Source organism: Danio rerio, chromosome 1, assembly GCF_052040795.2.
Source record: "Danio rerio strain M-AB ecotype USA chromosome 1, GRCz13ab, whole genome shotgun sequence".
In the NCBI taxonomy this organism is placed as follows: Eukaryota; Metazoa; Chordata; class Actinopteri; order Cypriniformes; family Danionidae; genus Danio; species Danio rerio.
The window spans coordinates 38,582,977-38,606,033 of record NC_141021.1 but is presented as its reverse complement, the minus strand read 5'-3'; the positions used below and the strand labels follow the sequence as shown (position 1 = coordinate 38,606,033).

Sequence of the window (23,057 nt, the reverse complement as noted above, 5' to 3'; positions counted from 1 at the left end):
GTTATAATAGTTCAGATGACAAACATCATGAAGCAGTTCACTTCTAATTAGACACTGGTACAATAGGTAGACCAGACCAGATATAGCTACATCAGATAAAAGTATTAGTTAAGTGCATGTCAATGAAATAAGAGCAAAATACAATTTAATAAAATGCAAACAAACTGTGGAAAATAGATATTGATGCAATGTATTCAAGGATTAGAAACATGTGAAAAACATATGTGATTATGTAGTGCTGTAAACAGTGTCAGTATAGTGTTAATGTTTTCTTAGTTGGAGGCCATGTTCTCTTATATAGCGATATAGACTAATGTCTTGCCTTTTTTTTTTTTCAAATCAATGAACAGACTCCCATTGCTCCAGCTCACTTTATCCCATAAGTTGAAGTAATCAGTTTTCATCAGAGAGGTATAATTTACAACCACAAGAGGTCGATATACACACTAGCAAGCGCTTCTGTCAGGGCCAACATACCCCCTGGGGCTTATTTTTCCCCAAAACGAATGCCACTTCTTCCAGCCAAGCAGCTTCACTTTGCCATTTGTAGGTTAGTCCGGATAAATCATTCAACCCCCTCCTGCAAACATCCACAACAGTTCCTTTCAGATAATAAGGTCAGGGAGCACATTCCAGGCCAAGGTTGACAGTATTGGAGTCTAAATTAAGAGCCTGCATGTGGTAGAATGCTGGTCAACAACAGCCTATGAACCTGAATGACCCTAATATTCATTTTCAGTTTTCTTACCTATAAAGATATATCATATTGTCGTGATATGTATTATATTATATTGTACATCCTTTTTTTTAATGTCAAGTCAAACAAATTAGAGACAAATATATTAGTAATCAATTTCACACAGTGGTGACCCATGTAACACTGCCCTAACTGTATGCAATGGTGTGCAAGAATTGACTGAAAGGTGATCCCTTCATTTCTATGTTCTCTGGCAGAAGAGACTCTTCAGATCAGGTTCACACACTGATGTACGAATTTGCCTCAGACACATACAATCTGCTAACTTTGCTGAGTAAATACTGGAAATTGTTGTATTACTCATAGGGGTCAGAGTGGTTAATTCCATCTCAGAGGAATTTGGATAATTTTTCAAATGATAAACTGAAAATTCAAAGACTAAAGCAATGCAAAAAAAAAAAAAAAAAAAAAACATTATTCTCTCCATGTTTTATGTATTTTTTGTTAAAACCACTATTTAATGCCCATATACCCACTATATCCCCATTAGGCATGGGCTGGTAAGATTCTGATGGTATGAAAACCTTGGATTAAAATATCAATGGTATTGTGATCACTGCTCTAAAATATATTCTTTTTAAATATATTGGTTAAAAAATAAATAAAAAACTTTTTCCGCCTACGAACACAATATATTTTATTATTTTATATACATTTAGAATACATTTTAACAGTAAACATGTCAGGCCAAGTAATTCAAATGAATCATTGACTTCTGCTGTCTTCATGAGTTTTAAAAACACAGATTTATTTACAATTTAAAATGACATCTTTGGATATCTTTTCTGCTGGAGATACTGTGGCTCTAAAAACTTTTCCGTGGTATAACTTGAAAACGGTTACTGTCCTATTCCTAATCCCCATACAAAAACGTTTTAAAGTAGTGGTCACAATTGAGAGCTGGGGGTACATTTGTAGTGTTTGGTTATAATGACAAAATATGAAGAACATGTTAGAATTTAAGTACATTTCCTTATGTTTCCATTGTTTTCCCAGAGATGGGTTGCAGCTGGAAGGGCATCCGCTGCAAAAAAAAACGTGCTGGATAAGTTGGCGGTTCATTCTGCTGTGGCAACCCCAGATTATTAAAGGGACTAAGCCGAAAATAAAATGGATGAATAAATGCTTCTATTGTTGCAGAAAAAAAATAAATAAACAGCAAGCAATACAACATACTTAGGAATATGTTACATAACGTCAATACATTGTGACAATCACTAGGCCAGACATTTTCACCAATAGTTTGTAATGTTTCTGAGCTCACCAAAACTACAATATACAAAAGTAAATTATTTTAAATGCAGTCATTATGAATAGATACAAATAAAAACACTTAATAATAATATTTATAAATCATATATTAATAATATAATAAACCTGCATTAAATGCTTGTGAAATCTTTCTCAAGTAAAAGTACTATTACACTGCTAAAATAACAAAAATGTTAGTAAATAATACTAATATTAGGTAAAAGTACAAAGTATTCTTTTAAAAAGTACTAGTTGGTTACTTTTGAAAAAAAAAAAATCAGATTTTCATTATGAAATCACTTTTTTTTAAGTTTAAACCTGATTGAATGGTTTAATTGCTTAAATCCAAAGCTACATGTATAGGAATTTGTACTAACAAAGGAAGTATGGTCGATTTTTCCTTTCATGACAATTAATCTTTTTCAATAGCACTGGTAAAACTACCACATAATCTTTAAGGCCATAGAGACACTTTTTGCCCATTTTTATAAACGATATTTTCAAGCTTTGAAAGGTTAAATTAAAGTATATGGTAAAAAGATTTAATTTAAGCTTTTATTTACATATTTTACACTATTTTTCTTTACAATATGACAAATTTGTTTCTTAAATAGCTGTACATCACATGTAGATTTTATTTTACACTTGATCTTAATCTAAAATAGAAACTTTAAAAAAATACAAGTACACTGTCAGTAAAAAATAAAACAAATGGCTTCATTTTACTTGAGGTATTTGAAATATGACAACACTACATTTATCAAAGCAGTGCTTTAAGCCTCAGAGCCTTATTGTTAATTTTGATAAATTAACAATAAGAAACAAAGGATTGCTTTGACCTGTAATGCTTTAGGACAGATCAGAATACAGCTAAATATGTAAATCACTCAAATACCTCACCAGAAACATTTCCAGCATAATTCTTTTGTCGTAAAGAAACAAAAAAAATTTCACCTTTGCTAAAAGTAAGTTTCACTTCACAACACAGCCAAATAAGAAGACCATTAGCATTGTCATCGATCATGTATCAATCTAATTCTAAATACTTCATAACTTTTAATACTTTTGACTAAATTTAGTCAAGGAGCAAAGATAAATAATGTTTGCTTTAATAGTGGAGAGATCGCGATTGTATTCAATCTGAGCACACAGGCGATCATGAGAGGTCTTGCAGTTCATTTGAAAAAAGCATATTTAAGAGCTCGCATATCTGTTTTAGCGATTTGCGTACATGAATGCGCTCTCGTGTTAAAATAAAGCACTCGCCGCATTTGCAGAAATGAATAATTGCGCAATACCTCCATTCCCGCGCCGCCATTCAGAATGTATTTGGAGGACTGACAGGTCAGACTGGCTGTCGGAGAGCGAAACGTGTATGTAGATCATCAAAAAGGCAGGACATATGTCCGCGGTTTAATTACTCTGTTGAACATCTCTACAGTGAAAACATCCGAGAAGCATTATTCCAACAAAACATTTGTTTTTAAGTTGTTTTTTCTGTCTCTGCAACACAGAAAGCATTTGTCCCGCCCTTACGTTTCACGCAACTATACAAGGTCGACTGTGATTGGCTACTTTTCATGTCAGTCAAATTACGCTTCAGAATCAATTCTTAAACTTTGGAAACTGATTTATAGCAGCTTATGACACAATGCACTAAAATAAACATTCTAAGCACAGCGTTGTGATCGTACGCTTCACTAAACAGCCAATGCTGATCACATCAATGTTATATTACGCATTAAAGGATTAAAAGTGTTAATTGTTTCTTTCATTATTCAGCGGTTCCTCCGCGTACCACTAGGAGGAAGCCCGCGTACCACTAGTGGTACGCGTACCACAGTTTGAGAACCACTGATTTAGATTATTCTGCTCTTCTGTGCTAAACACTGCAGGTGCGTGAAGATGCTCTGTTGTTCTGTTCCGCTATTAATATATAAAAATAAATCAGTATTTTAAAATGCAATATTTAATGTGTCAGACACAAAATAGACACGTCAATTTGTTTAATATAAAATTAATAGTAATCTGACCAATTAACGGTAATAACCGATTAATGAGCGGCGGTTGTCGGTTAGCAAAATTAACAAATGAGCATCCCTAGCTATTTAATTTAGCCTACTTTTTCTTTGTAAGAGAACTTGATTGAAAAAGAATTTTCAACATGCTTGAACCATCTAAACAATGGAGTTTAGTTCTGTTTGGTTTTTCAACAGTATTTTGTTACAAAGAAAACAGAAGTGATATAGCTTTGGCTATTTATTTATTTTATATATGGCTATTTATATTGTTAATAATTTGCATAGTTAATATTGTTCTTTGATGTTTAGGTTATAAAGATTTTTCAAATGTTATTTAATTAAAAATAGTTTTAAAAATCTTTTTTTTCCCACCCCACACGAAAAAAATAAAATAAAAAATCGTGATACGAATCGAATCGTGGGTCAAAAATCGTGATACGAACCGAATCGTGGGTTTGGTGTATCGTTACAGCCCTAGTCATTACCATGCTGGCAATGCTAAATTTGACCATTTATTATGTTCATGGCATAGGAAATATTTCAGTCATAAGGGTAACATTTTTTGGAAAACTTGATTTATAAATCATTTAAAAGTTGTATAAATAAGCTTTCCAGTTATTTTAAATAGATACAACTATATGAAAATCAAATCACATTTAAAGTTGTCCAGAATAATTTCTTAGCAATGTCTATTACTAACAAAAAAATAATAATTTTGATAAATGTGCAACACAAATTTTACAGAATATGTTAATTTTCTGTAAATTGTTTTCAGATTTTTAGCATAAAATAAACATCAATAATCGTGACTCGTGCAAGGTATTGTTGGCTTTTCCAACAAATATACCTGTTGAATACCAGACAGTGGCTGCGATAAAATTTTATATTATCAATACTTTCATGGAATGTTTTCAATTTGTTAATTTTTCAGATTTTTTTGATGATTACTGAGTTGATAAGAAAAAAACTATTTTACAGTTTGTTTAAAAAAAAACTGTAATTGTAATTGTCAAACTATTAAATGCATCCTCATTAAAAAAAATAATTATATATATATATATATATATATATATATATATATATATATATATATATATATATATATAAAATAGGTAACTACAATAAGGTTGTATTAGTAAATGTTAGTTAAGGCATTTACTAACATAATCAAATAATGAACAAGACTTTTACTATTTATTCATGTTAGTTAACGTTCATGTTAACTGACAAGTGTGAATTTGGATGTAAATTTTTTCATGTTTGCAATTACATAAACTAATGAAACAATGTATAGTGCGACCAAATATTTATTTACTTATATCAGTAACCCTTGTTTTACTGTATGCTACAGTATTTGTGAATTACCATGATGCATTGCAATGTTAGAGTCCAACTGCTGGTGGAGCTGCAGACTTTAAACTCCCCTAAACATCAATGCAACAATCCAGTCTTATAAAAGCTAAAGCCTAAAAGTGCAAACGTGCCACATCCTTTCACAGCCAAAATAGCATTATGCGAAAGGGCAAGTCCAGACAACCTCCAATGTATCTGAGCTGCCGCTATTCCCCGACATCTACAATTCTGCAACCAAATCCATATGCCCAATACATATCCATATAATAAATGCAACATGATGATGGTGATAACCTGTACACAGATTCAGAATCCAGCATTTGTTGCCAGTTCTAATGTTGCAGACTGTTGCTCTAGGTCATTAGATCAGCCCTCATAAGACAGCGAATATTTAGTCATCAGGTCATTAGTGTGAGCGGTGCTAATTAATCTCAGAGCGCAAAGCAGCGTCGCGAGAGGGGCTCTGGTTTTTGATTACAATAGAAGAGCATTTGCTGCGGTCGCCATAATGATTCTAGGCTCTTGCTAGAAAGCCCCCGCTCACTCCGGTTACAGACAAGGTTTAATCAATACTGTGTCCTTCATCCCGCATTCAGGGCCGACCTTGGCAGCCTTTTGTCTCCTAAACGAGGGCAAAGAGCATGTATGTGGATACACAGAGAAGAGAAATACGGGTTCAAGCACAATGTTCCTGCGTGAGAATAAAACAAAAGCACATACAGTAAAGCTCATTTGAAACCCAATGAACCATCTTATGCTTATTTAGTAGCCAAACCAAGTGTCACTGTGCCAGGATTGTTTAAATCAAATGGAAAAGCAGGTTTCCTTTTAAACAGGTAATAGAAGTTATCATGGAATTTTCAAAAGGACGATTCCAGACATTGAAAGTCAAATAATTTTATTTTTTTATACAAATTATGTAATATCACAGATTTTTAAACAACGAAATTTTAAGCCCAAGGCACTAGAAAAGTGAAAAAAAATTTTTTTTAAAGCCTTGTTTTTTCCACTTACTTTGAGTCTTACGTTATTGTTTGTCTTTATGAATCCCTTACCCAAAGAGCAGACACCAAAGAGCATAGAATCACCAAGAGGCGACACTCTAGTGCGATTTGGGAAATCAAATGCTGCTAGGGTCATGCGGCGGCCATTTTGGAATGAATATTCTAATAAAACAACAACATATTATAAGTCAAGTAAACTATTAAAAGTGCTAATGATTGTGATAGTAAGTGTTGTATTGTTGCATTTCAGGTTGTATCTCAGCTTTAATGCTTTTTAAAATAAATAAAATAAAGAAACAAAGCAGCTGCTAGCCATCGCGATAATAAAACCTCCTTTCCACTGCACACGACAAATGACAAGCAACAGACCGGAAGTCATTCATTTCCAATGGAGAGCAGTCCAGGAGCTGCGGGGATTTCCGATCATGTCTGTATGCGGAAAATTCAATTCCGAATTGAGCTGCGGATTCGTTAAAATATTTGAATTACTGCGACTAGACCGTATGCGACCTGCCGACCGGATATGATGTATTCCAGTGTTGTCCAAGCAGACTCACGCACGCAAGATGAGAAATAGGAGTTTATTTGGTTATTTTTTTGAATTATAAAAAGTCCATATTAAAAAAAAACTTTTCTATTCGTAAATGTAAGTAAGAAAGTAAAAAAATATATTTTTTTAATGTTGTCTCCACATTCCCTCCAATATTTTAGCGGTCTATGAGTTTCTAGTATATATTCATCCATCAAACTATGTAAACGCAAAGAGAATAAAGGCTCTTGCTTTTGCCCTCCTTTATTTCAGACATCGTGAGAATCATCATCTCCCCCATTGTGCACGACAACACTGAAAATACTGTGCGGCTGCCACAAGGGGGCGTATTCCAACAGTCGTGTCCAAATGTCGTGTGCAGTAGAAAGGCGGCTTAAGATCCAATAAGATCCGATAAGGCTGTTCACTTTAACTCCAAAATGGCGGAATCTCAGGGCTGTTGCTGGGCGATGCTGTTGCAATGGAACGCTCTATTGAGTGTCGCCTCTGGGTCATTCTAAGCTCTTTGTCGACACTAGCCCCTCCTGAAGCACTTTTTTGTTTGATTTTGAATTTATGCAACAGTTCTGTCTGGTTCTCGAATCTGATTGGCTGATAGCAGTGCGATATTCAGCAATTACAGAACTTTTACAGCCTTTTCACTCTTGTGTATTACTCCACCCACATAGAGTGACAGCAGATCATTAAACTCACTACAGTTTGACAAATATTTCAGCTGTTGGGCAACGTAATGTATTTGAGTTTTTTTTTTTTTTTTTTGCGAGAATGTAGCTGTTTAGAATGAAACAGCAGTTTATTTACAAGCATAGTGCCTATTTTAAATATTTATAATTTCTGAGATACATCGCGTCAGCATCCATCAGCCTGTCATAATGAGCAAAGACGGTTGACATTGTCCATCAATAAGATGGCAACAGAGATGCCATAATAAGCACTTAGACGAAAACTCAGCATATAAAACTACAGCTGATCAAACAACTATTAAATTGGTAAGTGACTTTCTAAGTTGATCTCTCTCTTTTGAATGCTGCAGTGCTGTTTTTATACCATAGTAATTGCAGTGTATTGACTGTGAGATGGGACTCACATATGTATGTATTTTGGGAATGTATGTATTTTGTGTTGGCCACTCTTTGAATAACCCCGAGTTACATTTTGGTTGGACATCTTTTTGTTTCTAACAAGTCTCCCGTTTTTGTAACTGCAGACTAGTTCAGTAAAAAGAAAGATGCCCGCATGTGTTTTAGTGTTCTTCCTTATCACAAACATAACAGTAATCTGGTAGTAATCTCAGCCTTATGATCCTAAAATGTGAGCAAAACTACTTGTTGTGTCTTCTCTTTAGACATTACGCTAGAGAATCCCCAAAATACTAGCTTTAAAGTGATGTTTGTGAAGTAGCAATGGTTTCTGCTGTTCTGACGTCTGCTGCAGGTGTGAAGGAATGGCGAACGAAAGTAGTTCCTCATCCAAATGGATTTTTAGACTGAGTTTTATTTTCTTTTTTTCATATACACAATTATGCTGTCGAACTGTTGTATAAATGCAATATCGCTCGTAGCAGTGCAATATGGCTGTATATCGTCACTGGTGGGACACTAAGGCACTCGTCCTGCTGCCTCGTGCCAACACACGCCTCCCTCTGTGCCGATATACAGCCATATCGCACTGCTACTCGTGAGATATTGCTCATATACATCACAGGTTTTTGTTTGTTATTTTAATACATTTTTAAAAATGTATTTTGTTTCTTGTCTTTTGCCTACTATCATGGTTAAGCTATTTTTCACAGCCATTTTATTCTTTTCCAACTCGTCAACCAGCATTCAAATGTAGTCGCCAGGTTGTACCTGTTAAAATACTGTCTGTGGCTGTTTTTTCTTTGTTTGCACAGCACTCAACCATACCTTTGTAGATTTTTAGGAACAATTTTCTGATTATTGTAGCCTTAAAGGATACATTTTTTGGTGACTTTCCTCATAAAATTTCTGCCAATACTTGTGGCATTTGTTGTTTTGCTGTGGCTGAACGTGCATTGCAATAATGTCCTGTGAATTGTGTAAAACATGTCACACACCTAAAGAGAGGTGCAGCAATATGCCATGTCTATTACAGCTCAAGGTATTGAAAATTTTGATGAGCATTTTCTATACGCAAATATAATGTTATATAATTAAAGATGTATCTATTGTAGGTCATAGAAATTCTGCTTTTTAGTTAATAAATGGTCAGGGAATTCAACATTTAACTTTCCTGAAACCTTGAAAAAAAGTAAGACAACAGAACAATCAGATAGATTTGTTTAAAAAAAAAAAAAAAACGACAACATGCAATGAAAGTCTGTTAGATCAAATAAAGTGCAACAGCTGGTAGATTACGCATTGGATAGGAAATGTGGAAATAAAGAAGCTTTCAACAACCTCCAGACTTGAAAGTGCTAATCAGCAATTTCTTATGACTGAATTATCACTGTTTAAATATTCATAGGCACCTCGAGAACTGATAAATCAGGGAAACATGAACACAATTTATTGTTGGAAAACAAATGATTTACTGCATCGTTCTGCAGGACAGCAAATGTGTGTTACAAAACATTTAACAAACTTAGACATCATCATCAGCTAACAAAGGATTTATGAATATTAACAGTAAACAATTGACTTCTCTAACAACGCATGAAGAAATAAGTAAAGCAGCTTCACATCTTCCTCTTCTGGGTGCTGATGTATAACACTAGAGGGCAAAGAAAACAATAATTTACTTTGTTATAAGCATTATCTTTGCAAGCCTGAAACTAACATACTCTGAGCTTCTGAAACTGCATCACTGTTTTCTGTTTAAAGGGATTGTACACCCAAAGATAAACATTTAGGCTACATTTATGACAATGATGTAACCAAAAAAAAGAAACCATCTTAGCTTTACCCAAAACACCTACTATTAGGGCTGGGCTGATAAACAATGTTATATCAAATCGCAATAGATTTTGGTTCAATAACAATGATAAGCTCTGGACTTTTTTATTCTATGTAGATCTTAAAGCCAATCACAGACCAGAAATGTGCAACAAAGGGAATCTAGAAGTGCGTTATTACAATTTTGAATATGCGCATTAAAAAAATATATGGAAATGCCAAGATGTTCATAAATTTTGAAAATGCGCATTAAAAAAATGGATGCGCATAACTGAGTAGGACAAACTTTATTCCATACGAAAAGATACACATAAACTACAATGGAAACACTTGTACCAAACAAGTTCCAGTAGGAAAAAAAAAAAAAAAAGTAATGTGATTTTGTTATAAGAGATAATGTGATAATGAACATGTGTGAATGGTATTGTAATACATCTGAAATGTTGTTTTTGGCATTCTAAAATGCCTTAACAGTTTTAATATTAGTGTTATCTTATATTATTAATGATCTCCAGAGCCGTCAAGAGCATCTGTGCTCCGCTTTTGAGGCCTTTAAATGCCACTGAGGAGCAAGTCCATTTATGAAATAAAGAAAAGATTTTTGCAGCTTCTCCTACCGCAGCAAATTTAATTTTTACTGTATATATTTGGCACCTGTTATTCATGAAATGATGATTTTGTTCACTTTGACTCGTTGGATGAAAAGGTCTGCTGCATTTGCACATCTTATGCAATATTCCAGTTTTGCGCATAAAGTTAATTCACATTTTTGGATGTTAACATGGGGGATACTCTTTTAAATCTGGAAGTATTAACAACTTATATCAAAATATATTTTGTTATTGTTCAATATTGAAAATAATTATCATATCGCCCAGCACTTCCTACTATGAAAAAGCATGATGTCATCATTTTTAAAAACTCCCAGTTGTTTTGAGCATTTACACAAACAGGAAAACGCCAGGGTTTTCAAAAACTTTCACTTTGTAAACTACTTTCAGATTTTTGTGTTGACTAAACAAACAGGAAAATGCATGAAATGTTTTCCATTTTAGGCTGAATACCTTAACCCTTTTTTATCACTTAGTTTCTCTCAAACGATTCCAAACCCTCATTAGTTTCGTTTTTCTTCAGAAAACAGATGAAAATATTCTAAAGAATGTTGGTAAACAGTAGCCAAAAATTCCAATGTAAAAAAAAAATTGTACTTGGGATTTCAATAGCCATGTTACCGTCCACCCATTTTTATCCACATATTGCACAAAAATGCTTAATGGAAATGTGCATCAATTTAGAAAATGTGCATATGCAATACGAAAAAAAAAAACGTACATTAACTATGATGGAAACAGATGTACTGAATAAAATGCAGCATGCACATGAAAAAGTCATGCGATTCTGTTTTAACAAATCATCTGATACTATAAATGACAGTGGGACAGCATTAAGGGAGAAACCAGCAACTCAACCAAAATGCACAAGCGACCTTCTTGCTGTGAGGCAACAGTGCTAACCACTGAGACACCATGTCACCCATTCTGATGTTATTTGATCGCCAATATTTTATGCAATAATCCAGCTGTGCATCTAATTTACATATTTGAATGGAAAGATAGCTCATGGCAACTAGTTACCAACATTCTTCAAAGCATCTGCACCTTTGAAAGAAAAAAAACTCAAACAGCTTTGAAAAAAGTAAGTCAAGTAAATGATGACAAATTTGATTTTTATGTGAACTATCCTTTTAAGGAGCTATAAATAACAGAAAAAATATAAATAAAGACCTACCATTATTTCCTCTGAGGAATGCATCTCCATACTTGTTCTTCAGTTGGCCGTTGACATATTCCTCTGTCTGTTCCACCGCAATATTCATGTAGCCGTCAAGGCAGGCCAGGACTCCTGAAGGCAAGATGCACATTACGCATGACGAAACATATTTACATTATGATTTCAGAGGATTTCTTGGAAGATCAGGGGTAAAGGCAGGACTGTGTAGTGCTTGTTGGAAAACTTAACATTCTCTTCAAGTGATATTTAAAAATTCACAAGATTCTGCATTACGATTGGGTGGGTGTGAAAGTTAAACATCCCACCCACAGTTATGCACCTCCAGACTAGATAAACTCTGAGTCAAAATGATGTTTCTCTGGGAATATATATTTTTCTAAGTATTGGATAACATAAGACCAATTTTTATTTTGATCAACAGATTATTTTTATTATTCATTTTTAACAACAAGTTTAATCTCTCAGTTGATGTACATCAATACCAGTTACATATTTAACAAAATAACTAAATAAATAAAACATAAATTTATATATACAGTTGAAGTCAGAATTTTTAGCCCCCCTGATTTATTAGCGCCCCTGTTTATTTTTTTCCCCAATTTCTGTTTAATGGAGGGAAGATTGTTTCAGCACATTTCTAAGCATAATAGTTTTAATAACTTATTTCTAATAACTGGTTTATTTTATCTTTGCCATGATGACAGTAAATGATATTTTACTAGATATTTTTCAAGACACTTCTATACAGCTTAAAGTGACATTTAAAGGCTTAACTAGGTCAATTAGGTTAACTCGACAGGTTAGGGCAATTAGGCAAGTTATTCTATATCAATGGTTTGTTCTGTAGACTGTTGGGGAAAAAATAGCTTAAAGGGGCTAATAATTTTGTCCCAAAAATGGTTTTTAAAAAATTTAAAACTGCTTTAATTCTTGCCAAAATAAAACAAATCAGACTTTCTCCAGAGGAAAAAATATTATCAGACATACTGTGAAAATGTCCTTGCTCTATTAAAAATCATTTGGGAAATATTTAAAAAAGCGAAAAAAAAAAAAAAAAAAATTCTAAAGGGGGCTAATAATTCTGACTTCAACTGTGTGTGTGTGTGTGTGTGTGTGTGTGTGTGTGTATATATATATATATATATATATATATATATATATATATATATATATATATATATATATATATATATATATGAACAGTACTTCTCGAAGAAAAAAAATACATAAATCTCCTAAATCACTTATTACCAAGACTAAAACTGAATTGTTCTTAGCAAATTTACAAGAACAAGAAACATGAATAAAAGGTGGTGTAATTTTAATCCACTTTTCCTCTTTTGCAAATTCAAAGAGGTCTCATTTAAAAAGTGGATAAAAAATTGGAAAAGAGACACTTGTATGATGTTTGTATCCTTAAATTTAAATTTGTCAAGTTCTAAAATGTTTTTTTCAGGTAGAAGTGACTTTAAAAATATATGGGTTAAACAAAGTAAGTATGAATCTTTTTTGGCCATTTCCCTATAATGTGCCCATTTTACTACATGCACACAAAAAAAAAACTACATTTTTGCCATGATTTACAGAAGAAACCTGTTAAAAACAATCGTCAATGAACAGAAAAATCTTATCAGGCATAAATACAACAATAATCAATAGAAGACATTTCAGAATCATACTGCAGCCCTAGTTTATTAAATTAAAATATAATATAATTAAAATCAAATTAGTTTTAATTAAAACAATGAATTGTCATTTTAAATCTTTATACTTTACCACTATCATTGCAAGCACAATTCAATTTTTTACTAGAAGGGTTTTAAACATTTTAAAAATGATTAATTTTATTATAGGGCTGCACAATATATTGTTTCAGCATAGATGTACCAATCTACAATATTCAGATCGCAGGATCTGCAACGTCATGTTGAGATTAATATATCACAACCTAATCTAATTGGTTCTAATAGTGTGAAATATTTCTATTTGGATTTGGATGTTGACAAGGCCTGTGAATTTTAAATCAGACGATTTTAAATCAATTTAAACCATTTGGGTACAAGACATTAGTTTGCCACTTTAACCAATATTAACTGGGTAATAATTAATTTTACAGTGAAAACAATATTGGGGCTATTTTACATTTGATTGAGTTGCAAAACAATATTAAGCACAGCACCATTTCAACTCCATTATAAAACCAAAATTATCCCAATCAATGTAACTTGCACCATAAAAAGCACTTAGTTTGCTTTACTTTAAAAAAATGAGCAAGCACATTGCCTTAAAACGATTAAGTAAATGGGTTAAGTTAAAACAGAATTACTCAATTTTCAAAGTCAACTTGTAGCTTTTAGGGTACTTTTCACTTTTTATTAAAAAAAAAAAAAAGTAAAGCAACTAATAGTTTTTTACAATGTATGAATTCTTTCTAAACAGAGGTTATCAAGTTATCTTGTTAAATGATATTTATATTACAATGTATTTTGCAGAAAAACAGAAAAATCTGCCATTTTTTTTCAATATCGTGCAGGCCTATTTCAGTATATTGACTTACTCCTGTTTATATTTTATAATAAAAGTAGAAGTATAGTAATTAAGAATAGTTGTTGTTAATTTTTACATAGATTTGATTTCATATTTTAAACGTCAACCAATATTAATTTCCTTTTTAGTTGATGCAAACTCCACACTTGCTTTAACAAGTGGAAATAAAACACTGGGGAAAAAAAATCAAAGGGTCTTTAATATTGATTTAGACAATAAAATGCATGGAAATCAAAAAGTTTGACAACAAATATCCAAGTGTAAGAAAATGGTGGCAATACTAAAGGAAGGTTTCAGACTAAAAGCCTTAGATCAAGAGCAGGATACAGCAACTGAGGTAAAGTTGGTTTTATATTCGCACATTTATTTAACGACAACTTGCGACACGCTCCCTATATTGTTTCCCACGGTACTTTGAATATTTGATTTGAAATCATAAGTAAGTTTGACATGAAAACAACATAGTACTATCTATTTGACTGTGAACAATGTTGTACTTTTATAGTCATTTGCTGATATGATTTCACTATTTAGAATTTTCAAAGAATACTTTTCTAAAATTATATTATTAAGAAGAAAGTGAGAATATGTGAATACAGGGCTCAACAATAAGGACTGCCCAATGGCACGGGGCTAGTGTGCGAGATGCTAGTGAAATTAAACAGGACCGTTACTGGCCTAATCAGGTCTTAAAATTAAGAAACTGTTATTTCAAGCCTTTAAATACTACCTTCTCAGTGAAGTTGTAAACACCATATTGCTTTTCGCTTCCTCTTATGTGATTGGATGATGTGAGCATGTTATTTTTTTCTAAAACTTGGTAAAAACCAGTACAGCAAAGAGGCGGCAACATCAAATTATTAAGCTAAAAGAAAACGTCTGTTTCTAATGTCTTGGGTACAACATGACGAAAAAAATGTGATGTTCTGCACAGTTTGCCGCAAGTTTGGCAAGTCAGCCACATTTTGTTAAATAATTTTAAAGTGCAATAAAATACCAGCACATTTTCTATTCTTTTTTTTGTTTGTTTGTTTGTCTGCATTACACTATGAATTTTGCTTATTTTAGATTTATTAGCATTATTAAATGCTACATTCGCAGTTGTTATTTTTGACAGAACATTTAAAATATGTGGTTAGGATTTTTTTATTACAGCTTTTCTTAGTCGCTTTTGTGCGTTTCTCACAAAACTAGTGCATTTCTGCACAACAGTTAATGCATTTCTCAAAACAATTAGTTTAAACTGCAAAACCTAGATGATAAACTGCAAAAATGTGTCACATGCTCAAAATGGATAGTTCATTCCTCAAAAGCAAGTATTGATGTTAATCAAAGTGCCAGTATCATCAAAATGAAAAGTCCTGACACCATTGTTTATGAACAAGATAGTCACATGGCTTTGTTCTGTTTTCATGATGACAGTTTACTCTGTACATTTTTTCAATGCAAAAAAAGTCAGATTTTGTTGACACTTCCTGAAAATGCTCAAGACAACACTGCATACTATTTGCACAGCCATTTGAAAACTACAGTAAAGTTAGACATCACTGCATTTAGTGAGGAATCGGAGTACAACAAACTGAATATGTATGTTTCACATTTTAACTGTATATACTCTTTGCAATTCTAATTTATTCACAACATTGTGCAAAAGAATACATACACCCTTATTTACAACAAACAAACTCCCTTTGGGTAGAGTTGTGCACAACTGTACACAATATTGCAAAACATATAGGAACTGAAACTAAAATACACACAAGTCTATAAATTAATCATGAAATTGTTCAATTTTTTAGACATTATCAGGAAAATAAAGATTTAATTTTTTTTATAAAATATTGCTTAACAGATTTTGACAACTAGTTCAACATTTTTGTATGTAATGACTCAAGTAATGAAATGAAAACTATTTGTTTTATATGGAATGACTACTCAGCATTCACAAGTTTAGTTGACATAAGCAGATGATAATGTTATAAATATCAGAGAGATGTATGAAAGTAATTGATGCATGTCCAAAAGCATCTGCAATGTGTTGGAAGGAATGAGAAACTGCTAATAGGATGTGCACAAATGACTAATTATTTTGAGAAATGCATTAACTGTTGTGCAAATGTAAATAGTGTTGTGAGAAATGCACCAAAGCCACTGAGAAAAACTGTAACTTGTTATATTTGGTCAGACCAGTGAAAAGTTTCGGGCCAGTAAAAAAAAAATCTTTAGCGTTGAATCCTGGAATATAAAACCAACTTTACCTGACACAACTTTATCCATATTTAACTTGCATGTGGCAGTGAACTTGTAATAAATTGCAATAAGGAAATTATGTTGTTTTCTTCAAGATTGACTTCCAAACCATCCTATTTTATTACCTCCAACACAACAAATATGATCAGTCCCTTCATGCATACCCTCGATAACTTGTAAATGATAAATGTAAAATACAAACATAAAAACAACCGCATATTTCAGTTTGTACCTCTGTAATCGACACCAGAGTTCAGTTTCACCACCACTGGCCTCCCAATGATCTGCTTCAGGAAATCACTTGGTGTCTGCTTTCGGAGACTCATTTTAGCTGAAAATGAATGACAATGAAGTTTATGAATAGCTCTTATAAAAATGAACCATGGCTGCATTGTTAACAAAAAGGATGTGACAATAACAACAAAACGTACTAAAGACGTTTATTTTAAACCACATAAGGGGTTTCCAGAAGAGGTTTAACCTTATTTGTTTGGAAATTGCCGGTGAACGTTATCGATAAGCGGCTAATTTAGCATGCTAGCATTCCAACCCAACGTATCACTTAATAAACGTGTCATCGTATATCTAGCAAGGTACAGTGCTGCAGTTTTTTAAAACCCCACTAACGTCGAATGCATTCTTATATTAAAGCATACAACATTTAACGTTATTTACCTATGTCGTTTAGCAACGTTAACCGCACGTTTCGACTGAGCGACTGCTGACCAATGAGCTCGTCCGCTTATTCTAGTTCCATGGTGTGTACACCATTCAGCCAACCAGATGCTTCGTTAGAAAGCCAGTGTACGGAAGCCGACAAGATAGCGTTATCTCCTTTGCTGAGTAGTCATTCCATATATCTCCTTTGACAAAGAATGCGTAGTGGAAAAAAGAGCCTGATCGACGGTGGCAGTAAAGACGGGGAATCGTCGCTTTTGCTACATTAGGACATAAAATCGTTAGACAAACAGAAGAATGACAGATGAGCTGATAAAAATGGACGAACAAACAGACGTATAGAAACCTAGACTGACAGACAGACAGACAGACAGACAGACAAAAAGACAGATAGATAGATAGATAGATAGATAGATAGATAGATAGATAGATAGATAGATAGATAGATAGATAGATAGATAGATAGATAGATAGATAGATAGATAGATAGATAGATAGATAGATAGTCTGTCTGTTTGTCAAAGTATTTTGTGTACATTGTGTATAATAAGCAACTTGAGGTTGTAGTTGAGGTGTGGCTAAAACATGTAGGAAAAAAGAAGATCCTGTATAGCCAAAAGAGAGAGAGGGAGATGGGGAAGAAAAAGCTGTCTTTTGTTCACAGGCAGAGGAGGGCATGCACCTGAGAGACAGAATCATAAAGCACTTCTGGCGCATCCAGACAGTTTGCTTGTTAGCAGGGCATTGGTAGCCCTGAGGAGGCTAGAGGTTAATTTGGTATCTGGTGCTGTGTTAAACTAAGGTCAGCGCTACAAGTCCTTAAGTCATAAACAAGTGTGGTTAAGAGCCGTGTACACACCTAGGCACGAGTTAATGAATATTCAATGAGTATTTTTCCCCTTGTTGCCAGAGTTCACATCCTAAAGGAGGGTTAAGAGAGAAAAATGTGATCTAATGCATTTTCCTATCAAAGCAATCATTCATTTAAGGAAAAAAAGGAAAGAAATTGAACGAGTTTACAGATTTTTCGGTTGTGGCACACAGCACCGGGATTTTCAGTTGTAAACAAATTTGGAATATCATGACAAGGAAGCTGACACAAGCACTATGATGCTTTCTTGACTACTGGAAAAGCGTGAATGGCTTGGCTTGTTAAGCGATACTGAATAAAACACAATAGAGCTCTACAGACACAGAAAGCATTTCACAAGCTTTTTATCTTTCAGTTTTGCCTGTTGCTTGGTAAAAGATGAAATTCTGTCCGTCTCACATAAAGAGGGCATTTTAACCTTAATGTGCTGTCCTTCAAAAAGTTTTCAACTTAACATTTTGTAGACTGATGTGAATTTACATAAAATTTTAACTGGGAACAAATAAAAAAAGCATTTGCTTTTCCTCAGTCAGCACAGACAATCCACTCTCACCGCAAGCCTGTGAATAACCCCACAGCTCCTATGAAAACAGTAGCGTGTTGGTAATAACCGCCCAGTGATGCCAGATGGGACTGTTTTCACCCTGCCTTCAAGACGCTGGTGAGCTCAGATGGACAGTGGCACAGTTGATTTGCTGGTACAACCCGCCTCACCTTTCTAAGCCCCCAAAGACCTGAGAGGGAGTGGAGGAAAAATGAAAAGATTACAGAGGCAGCTTCACTAGGGTTGGGGGTGGGTCAGGCTGAGGGGTGTCAGATGCGAGGGGAGGGGGCTCCGTCGGTTGCCGCAGGCTGCTTCGAGGAAAGGAGAGTCTAGACTAGGCTGACCTTTGCGAGCCAGGGCTTTCTCTACGGGTCAAGTTGGATATGGAGGGGGGATAATGGAAAAACCTCAAGGGAGTTTTCGAATGAAATCCAGATTGGCTGCCGGCATGTAGTTTTTCTCCTCCCCTTCCCGCTCCCTAATCCCTGCACTGCATGGGGGTAATAGTGTGGAAATGATGGGGGGAGTGTCGCCTTGATCAAAAATGAGCAGTGGAACCTAGTCACCCCATTCTAACACCCAGATTCATGCCCACTATATATATAAATATATCTGCGCATGCAACCACTGCAGGCCAGGTTATCCAATGCGATTCCAGGCACCGGCTGCAGCCTCTAGACCTTTGTCAAATACCTTGCTGAAATGATTTAGGAGAGCTGCCGCATATTCGCATTCTTATATAAGGTTCTTGAAATGAGCTGAAGCCAATGTATGAGATTTAGGAATTTGTTAGATGTATTTGCTTTGACATATTTGACATTGGTTCAGTCTTATCACCTTGCTAGAAAAAAATATCTCCAGTCCCAAAGAAAAAAATAATCTCATAATATTTGAGGTTTAAAGCAAAAGTTATTTTTGCTTTAAAATCTTGAATGCTTGGAAAAATGTGCCATTTAGGGGTGTAACCCTGAGAGAAAAACAGTTTTCAAGTGTTCACAGTGAGCCTATGCTGTGGAGTATAAGTGCTAATTGCTAATTAAATGGCTAATTGCTAATTAAAGCTAATGAGATTCCTCTGGATTCTCAGTGCACTCCGCCATTTTGAGCGTGGCTAATGTACAGTGCTTTGCTAAAGCATTCAGACACTTAACCAGAGTTCTTATTGAATTACATGATAAATACAAAAATTAGGCTATGCCTACACTAATCCAGATACATTTGAAAATGCATATTTTCCTTATGGCCTTCCATCAAACCTGAGTTAGTTGAAGATTGAAAACATTTCAGCTATGGAATAAATTCTACATTCCAAAAAAATTAAAGGACACCTACGATGAAAATCATTTTTTGTATGCTAGACAGAACTGTGTGCAAGTATAGTGTGTTCACAGTAATATTGGGGGTGATAAGACAATAAGTCTCCTTTTTTAATTTCTTGAAGTTAAATTTATAATCATATCAGCAAGACAGGATATGTGCAAAGCAATTGGGATTAAAAGATCTGTTCAGCGTGCTGTGATCATTAATCATCATGAATTACAGCAATTGTACCGTCTTTATCACCACAGCCGCATGTCAGTACTCTTAATTATAAAAGTAGATGCTTCAATCCCGGTTTGTGGACTTTAAATCAATTTTATTTTATACATTAACATAACGGATATAAATACAGCAGTGGAAATTAAAGTCCCAGGTAGCAAAGAATTCTGGCCCAGATTTGGCATAAAGTTGGCACAGCAGGTATTCGTCCGGCACTGGCATGCAGCATGTGGGCCCTGGTTTGGCTGAGGTGGCACCGTCTTACAGGTGGCACACAAGACTTGGGCCAGATATCAAATGTAGTATTTGGCCCAGATGTTAAAATGTACATGTGAGCCACGTAAGTTCAGCCTATCTTGACTCACTTTTAAAATACATTTTTTTGAGTAAATACAAATTTTGAGTAAAGAAAAAATTCTATTAATCAGGTCGCTTCAAGAAAAAGCGAAATGCTTCATGGGTTATAAAAAACATTGCAGTCGTGACACACCAACATATCTGGCCCAGTTCAGGCCCATTTATGGGTTATTAACTTAACTGAGACTTGGCCCAGATATGGTCCATGTTTGCCTCTTGTATGGAAGCCAGACTTGGTCCAGTCATGTACTGTAATTCATTGCGGCATGTGGGCTAAGCAAATGCTGATGGTGTGGGCCAGATTTGCAATATTGCAAAGTTAAATGTGTGCTTTGTGTGTCCGCTGTGTGTTGTGCTTGAACTTTGTGTGTGACTCATCATCGCAGAAAGACTTGAATTAACTCCACAACAAAAACACCAAATAATAATTGGAAAAAGTTCTTGCTTTAGTATTTCTTTCAAACGTTATGTAAGATCTGCTTCCTTCATGTCTGTCACTGTGCTGTTTTTCTGATGCAGCCGAGGCGGAGATTGTGACACACTCTGACAGGCACGTGGGAATGGTTGGTGGGAATTAAAAACAGCTACATTGTGTTCAGAGCAAACAATTCCAATATTTTAAAAGGTCTAATAAATCATCTGATGAATGTTTTGAGCTGAAACTTTATAGACACATTCTGGAGACACAAAAGACTTATATTAAATCTTGAAAAAGGGGTAAAATAGGTGTCCTTTAAAGTTTGTCTTGTAATCTAGACAATGAAAGTAGAAATGTATAAATAGAAAGACACACAGTGTTGTTAATGATTGTATAATGTTCATATTTTGTTGCATATGTCATTAATTTTTTATTTAAAATACAAATTTACATTTTTAAAACCATCCACTAATCCGAACCTGGGGTGTTTTTTCAAAAAACCATCATTAGCCAACTGAGGTTGTGAGTTCTGTCGGTACAAACATAGCTCATTAATTTGGCATTTCCCAAATTCGTCGTTCCAAGGTACATTTGCAAACTGCATTGCAAACTTGTATGCTTGCTGCTAGACCTCTGAAGCTGTAGTTAGAAACATAGTTCCTGGTTGTGTTCTATTCACAGATATCCCTCCTATGCCCTATTCGTTTAGAACATTCTAACATTTAAACTTGAAATGATTAAAAAATCTCTCTTAGGTCTGTTTTTACAGCTCTGTTTTAACGATCTTTAGGTTTACAATTGCGCTCCCTTAATGGTTTCCTATTAAATAATAAATATTAAATTTAATTTCTTCATAAATAGCATCATCATTTATTTATGTGATTTAGATATGATATTAGACTACGTGTAAGCTTTTGTAAGTGATTTTATGTTTAAGAATAGAATGTGAAATATTCTCAATATTATTTTAAATGAAACATAGACTATATGTGAATATGTGCCATTTACATACATTATATTTAAATTAAAATAGACAGCGAGTGCATGTTTTTACCAAAAATAATATATATATATATATATATATATATATATATATATATATATATATATATATATATATATATATATATATATATACATATATATATATATATATTTTTTTTTTTTTTATTTTTTTATTTTTTTTTTTTAAATGAGTGTGTGCGTGTAAAATAATATCATTTGCACAAAGAAATTATGGGGTTCTTCTTTAAAGAAGTTGTTACCACCCTGTATAGAGCATCATTATGGGTGTTTTACGTTATAACTAACATGATTCAAACGATAAATCTACGACAGAGAAACTACGGGTTTTGGGAAACACTCGTCACTATATTGTTCTTTTCCCAAATGATGCATTGAACGATGATAACTAATTTGCAAGTTACGTCGTTGTTTGGGAAATGCAACCCTGGACTGGTTGATGTTGGTTACTGTTTTAAAAGCTTTTCTCATATATGCATATAATTTCACTTCTGTTCATCATGTGTTATACGGAGTACCATCATATTTGTTTGACTTTTTAAAGCAACAGCTTTGAGGTACCCATCCACTTGCATAATATTGAATGTTATAATTTATGCATTTGTTTGACTTTACTGTATCTCTGACCTCTTTGGAATGTCCATGGCTTTCCATCAGTTTCACAACCTAAATAATGCTGTGATAACAATTTTACCGTCTACATTGCAAAAGGTGGCTCTGGTAAATGTTACAATGTGAAGAATGAATATTTATGAAAACAACATAATTTACAAAAATGTTTAAATGAAACCAGAGCACATGTTATACTTGAAACTAACTATGCATTATGTTACAGTGAGACATACTGTATATCTGTACTGTGAAATGGTTACCCATTACCTATGAACTCCCGCTGAACTTTTTGTGCCAGCAGTGTGTATTCATCTGTGTGCGTGTAAGAGGAAGAGAAAGTCTTTTCATGTTCAAGACTGATGCCTAGCAGTGGTTCAGCACATTCAGACCACTACATACGCCCACCTTCAGCACCCAACTCCTCAACCGACCATAGAAGTAACTCTTCACAACCCACCCAAAAGGCATGGCTTCATTAGGAGAGTGGGACCAAAGCCAGGTAAAGCTTCCAGGATATCCCAGCCACAGTCAATAAAGGAACAGTCTTGAAAAAGGGAAAAAATGCTGCTTTTTTTG

General features: G+C 34.1%; 1 protein-coding gene and 1 long non-coding RNA gene across 4 annotated transcripts in view; both read right to left on the bottom strand.

Annotated features, from left to right (window-relative positions):
- The window catches only part of LOC147846933 (uncharacterized), a 52,841-nt gene extending 49,305 nt beyond the window's left edge, over window positions 1-3,536 (bottom strand). The window contains exon 1 of the long non-coding RNA XR_015476710.1: window positions 3,307-3,536. This is a non-coding gene — a long non-coding RNA (uncharacterized LOC147846933). The remainder of the gene's footprint in view (window positions 1-3,306) is intronic.
- Window positions 3,537-9,439: 5,903 nt separating this feature from the next.
- lsm6 (LSM6 homolog, U6 small nuclear RNA and mRNA degradation associated) lies at window positions 9,440-17,208 on the bottom strand. 3 transcript variants are annotated; one of them, NM_001002077.2, is given in 4 exon segments: window positions 9,440-9,669; window positions 11,640-11,753; window positions 16,672-16,770; window positions 17,115-17,208. In NM_001002077.2, coding segments are annotated over 3 exon segments (243 nt in total). In that variant the 5' UTR covers window positions 16,766-16,770; window positions 17,115-17,208; the 3' UTR covers window positions 9,440-9,634.
- Window positions 17,209-23,057: the final 5,849 nt, after the last annotated feature.